Here is a 5,604-nt window from a genome sequence, read left to right on the forward strand (position 1 = left end):
TTTATTCTTTGGTAATTTTTCAGCATGCGGGCACGCAACATGTTACAAGTGTGTCAAAACGCTCCTGCTCACCGATGTGCAAGACTGGAACCAACTGGCGTACTCTGGGCTTGAACTCAGCATCCGGCGATACAACTATCACCACAAGTGACTATTGTTCACCGCCAAGGACAAAACCCTACAAAGAAGAAAAGAGGGTAGTACTGGAGCAACCAGGAATCACCTTTGCAATTCTGAGTTTAAAATTACAGCAAAACATACCGGACAACTAGTAACCCAATTACGATTGTAGGATTTATATATCAATCACTATCAACCCAGAACCCACATTGTTTGAAACGAATCTCATTCCAAGTCTCATTTACATGGTAATAAATGTAAAGAAGATCATAAACAAACTGCAATGGTGCCGATTTCATCCATATATAGAAACCATACGGGCTTAAAATTCACGAAAGCAATCACTACCAGCCACAAATGATTTTCTCAGCTCAGCATTTACTTGTAAATAACAATCCTGCCTACACAGCCATTCCTCCCTCATTGTTATAGGATATGGACACAACTGTACTAGCGTTGGAATGAAAGAGAATATGAGCCAGTGTTTGGATCTTTGACTGCTTTAAAGTTGTCGACGCTCATTCCAAAACGGCCCAAAAGCGAGTTGCCCATTTCTTTCAGCTTCCCTGCCCACACAACAGTTTTAAACCCTCAGTCTTCCTTCTTATGAGAAAATTTAATGTTAGCAAGTGGAAGTACAGAAATGTAGATTACAGAGAACGACATGTCAGCCCACTAACAGCCTAGGCTGACTTCAAAATGAATTATGCCGCATAAATATATCACCCGCAGGCATAGCAATTTTGGACATGATGTCTGATGCCACCAGAAAGCACCGCTGAATATGCGAATAACCACCAGAGTCATGAGACAGAAGAATTGAAACAAACATCTTTAATAACATAATCACTTTCTAAAGGAGAACCAATGTGTTAAATATTCATTTAGTTGACAGCATCAAGAAGAATAAAATATTGCCCGACCACTCCCTAAACTGCCACAGCAACTCCTATGGAAATCATGGACAAGTTTCGATGAAAAGCTAGCGAGTCATAAGCAAAGATCATATGTCATCAAGGAATTGATTAGTATGATGCATATTAGTACTTCCTCCTTTCCACACTTAGTTTTTCCACTGTTTCACAAAATCAGACAAAATAGTTACTTTCGCCATTCAGCATGTAATTATTTGACTTTGCAAACCACATTGCTTATTTCCCTGCAATACAGTCCAATTTGCCTATCCATTGGTCTTTGTTTCTCAAGATAAAGAATAAGTCATGTTTAATGCGAAGGCTTGCAGAATGGTCTGTCTATGGGATGGGTTGGGATTCTTTTCTGTACTTTACTGGAAAATTATATAATTATGGTACAGATAGCTTTTGGGAATAATTTGATTGAGTGGGCAAGAAAGAGAAATTAAAACCACGAAACATGGAGCGGTTAACAATATGCACAAGGAAATAATTAAATCAACCCACCAGCCACTTATATACCAAAAAACAGAGAGAAACTGACCTATCATCTCCTCTTTCATCTTTTCTCTCTTTTCTTCAGCAAGTGGCCCCAAACGGCGAATGGCCATTTTGGCTTGGTCATTTGAAGGATCCAGTTCCAAGACGCTTTTCATATCTGTAGTGTATAAACAAGAATTGAGCAATACAAATTAGTATTAATCCACCTAATGAGAAGACAAGTTGTTTCTAGTGGTTAAATTTTGGTATTAAATTCGAACTTACCAACAATAGCCTCTTCAAAATGCTCGAGCTTTTCATGAGTTTCTGCTCTTCTAAGCAGAGCTTTCATATATGAAGGATTGAGTTCAAGCGCTTTTGTGCATTCCTTGATTGCGTCCTCATACTTTTCCTGTGAAGATTAAAAGTGTAATAATTATGCACCATAACGTATCATTTGTGTACAATTCTAATGAAAAGAATACGACACCTTTTCAAAACACATAATAAGAAAAGGGAAGATAATGGAAAGACTAAAAGTGAAAACAGCCTTTTAGTTTTTTGTGAGGAAAGTGAAAACTGCTTATTCGAACAAATAGCACTCGCACTAAATTCCAACCACGGCTTAAAAATACCAGGAAAACTTTGATCAGAAATTTTGACAAACAATGCCATCTAATATAAACTTGAATTATTCGTTGTCTTTCACAATAAATCTTAAGTCCAAATATTAAGAACCTTAAAGCATCACTTATAAACTTTGATCAGTTATTACGAATATTAAGAGCCTCAACTAATTTCATCCATGTATACCAATACATCTTGCTACATATTTAGAAATTTGGAATCATAGATTGTCTAACATGTGAGAATCAAAGGGGAATCAGAGTCCAGAAGAGTTTCCAAAGATGTGAACCCACATAACGTACCAATTTCGAGAAGCATACTGCACTGTTTAAATGACAAATGGAACGTAATTCGACAGACAGTGGCATATCAGGTGCAAGGTGTAAAGCAAGCTCATACTGTGTTAGTGCCTCCTGGTATTGCCCACTGCCAAAAAGTCTATTTCCTTCAATTTTCACATCACTTGCTTCTTCAAACGCTTTCTGCTTCCGATGCAAAACCAACAAATTGAAAAAAAATGTATTTCAACACAAACATAGGAGTCGTAGGCAATAAAATCAATTCCCCGATCAGATATACATATAACTAAGAGACAATGACCAAATTGGATTTTCAGATTTCAGAACAAAATTGACCTCTTCAAGTATCAATAAGTAATTGAATCATCTACAATATCGATTACCAATGGAATTTACCAGAAGAAGATGAACAGTCGCTTCGACTGAGAGTTACCTGCTTCGATTCAACGTCGTCATCGTTCGGAGAGGGAGTTTCCTGTTGTTCGTCTTGGAGATGGAGTTGTTGAGGGATTTCGTCGTCGTTGAGTTCGCCGTCGCTGGCAGTTTCAAAGCCATCGGAGGCATCTCTGTTGGTGGCGGTGGCAGAGGAGGAGGGGGGATTTGGGGGATTCATATCGCTATGGCATTCATTCTCTCCTTCTTCTTCCTTTATCAGCATCTCTGTCGGTGAAGAAGGTTTTAGGGATATTGACCGTGTCGCCGGCGATTGCGTTTTCTTCTAGAAACTGAAATTTTACATATGAACTAGAATACAAGAAAAAAAATTCAGATAAAATCGCCAAATATTCGCCTGGATCTACCGGAGCTTAATCGCGGAACAAAAACGATCTCCAAAACTTAAAAATTAAAGAGAAAGGAGACGAAAATTCGAGAAATTAAGAAAGCGAGATTTCTACAAACAGGTGATCAGATTAGGGGATTAGGGTTTAGAGTTGCGTACCCATGGATGGCGAGAGGTCCGTGAGATCTCGCGTGAGATAAGGGTTTCGAAGAGCAGCGAGCGAGCGACGAAGGAAGGTAGTGATAAAATGAGAACACTCCACTTGTGCTGCGTGTTTCTGGAGTGTACTGGTAGCGTACCAATATCAACGTCCATCATCCCGGTTCGTTATGCACTTAATTACCCAATTTTGTAACCTGAAAAGAATGTTTTTTTTCTTCTTTTTATTTTAATTTATTTTTCAACCAATATGATTAGAATGGTATTAATTTTTTGGATTTTTTTTTTTTAGCAGAATCAAGGAATTAATCTAAAGAGAAACCTCGGGTCACTTAGCATTACGGTTTAGTAGTACTCCTTTTCACTTGTAGTTGGGAGGTGTTATATTCGATTCTCGCCAATGACAAATTTGTGCTCAAATATATCTACACTAAGGAATATACTGTCGAGTTGGGCGAATTTGAGTCACCAATCAATTCACCACCATCCATAGAGCAAGGTTCGAGCAATCTGTGCTCAAATATACCTTGGAGTACAAAGATTTGAAACTTTGAAAATGAGCTCAGCTTTTTCAGATAGTTTCAGGCCATCTTCGACCACTTTTCGAACTTCCAATAGATATAATCTTGTTGCTCTCTTCCAAGCTTCATTTTGACATTAGCATCATGAAATTTGGTTGAGAAATGACTCACTTATAGCTCTGTGAAGAATTCCAGCAAAAAATCCATAATTCGATGAAGTTTTGACAAAGTAGACAACATCGTTAACGACTGGAGAAAGGAAGAAGATGACAGAATAGTCTATCAAGGTGAGGAATATTCTCTAACTTAGTCATCATATTCTGATAACGGCAAGTATATTCCATAGCCTGAATCAATGAAGTTGTGAGCACTTCCTAAGTCTAGTAGGATTCTCACATAATGTGTAATACCCTGAAAATTTAAATATATGAATTAAATATTCATAATTATGAATATGTAGAGAAAAGTGAAATTCAATCGATTTATGGTTATGAAAATTTAATCGAGAAATTTTAAAATTTTGTTATGAGAAATTATTATAATTTAAGTCGTAAAATTTATTGACCAGTGGAAAAAACAAAATTGGCCCTATAGTATTAAAGGGATTCTTCGTGGACATATTTGATCTTTGCATGATTTTTCAGATTTTATTACATATTTGGATAGTACTCGTCGATATGAACATGTGGGCGCAAACAAAATGTAATTAATGTAATTTGGAGTTATAATGAATAAATTAGAGACATTTTAGTTGAAAAAAAAAAAAAAAGAAGCTGGCAAATGGCAGCAAGAGAGAGGGGAAAAGAGAGAGTTGTGGGAGAGAAAAGGAAAGGGTAGGGCCAATCAGGAAGGGAGGAAATGAGGAATCGGATTTCCTTTTGACCCGCCGACCCAGCCGTATCTCCCTCATCCGACTTTCATTTTGGGTAATATTGGTGTCCATGGAAAGCTCTCGGCGAGCCCAACGTCCCTGTGGTGTTAGATTTTTAAATTCTAACCCAATTTTACAAATCAAAGCCACAAAGTTCTAGTTTGTCCAGTGGATTTCACCCTTTTTCGGTGATTCCGACAACGATTACCATCGATCCGCACCACCAATAGACTCCCCTCAATCCCAAGAGAAAGTGTAACATCCCATCCCGAAACTAACGAAACGTACATTTGAAATTACAATTTTACCCCCTAGTTCGTTACTTTACGTGTAGTTTTGTGTTGTGTGGTGTTGTAGGACCACACACACACTCATACCCTCTCTTTCTCTCCCGGGATTCCCTCCCTCTTTCCCTCACTTTTTGTCTCTCTCTCTCTCTCTCTCCCCGAGTTCTTCTTCTTCTTCTTCATTCTACATACGGACACACACACAAACATACTCAAATCTTCACGAATCAAGAAACCAAGACCACCCTCGTGCTCGTGAGGCTGAGAGGAGTCCAGTGGTACCATTTTCAGGTAGGAACTCCGACGTTTTCACGTCGGTTTCACGAGCTCAGTTTTAGTTACTGTTCATGCAAATTTAATTTACTTAGTTTTTGGACATTTGAAGCTTATAGTTGTGTTTGTGAGGTTCCCAGGAGCTTGGGAGTAGCTCGTTGGGTGAGTTTGGACGTCGGGATCGTCCTGTTCAAAGTTGGCCGAACTTGGATTGTTGTTGCAGGTATGATCTAGTGAGTTTTAGCTTGTAAAAGTGGTCTAACGTTGTTCTA

The 5,604-nt window shown here is 38.3% G+C and overlaps 1 protein-coding gene across 1 annotated transcript; it reads right to left on the reverse strand.

The window, feature by feature from the left end:
* Positions 1–272: 272 nt before the first annotated feature.
* On the reverse strand, positions 273–3,554 carry LOC137731064 (uncharacterized). The gene is made up of 6 exons (XM_068470134.2): positions 3,381–3,554; positions 2,874–3,184; positions 2,444–2,623; positions 1,800–1,926; positions 1,579–1,692; positions 273–686 (listed from the first exon to the last, which is right to left on the reverse strand). Exons 2-6 carry the CDS (start codon positions 3,096–3,098, stop codon positions 571–573), a joined length of 762 nt encoding a protein of 253 aa, XP_068326235.1. The 5' UTR covers positions 3,099–3,184; positions 3,381–3,554; the 3' UTR covers positions 273–570.
* Positions 3,555–5,604: the final 2,050 nt, after the last annotated feature.

The sequence above is a fragment of the Pyrus communis genome, chromosome 16 (genome assembly GCF_041283825.1).
Source record: "Pyrus communis isolate YQ-2024b chromosome 16, ASM4128382v1, whole genome shotgun sequence".
Classification (NCBI taxonomy): Eukaryota; Viridiplantae; Streptophyta; class Magnoliopsida; order Rosales; family Rosaceae; genus Pyrus; species Pyrus communis.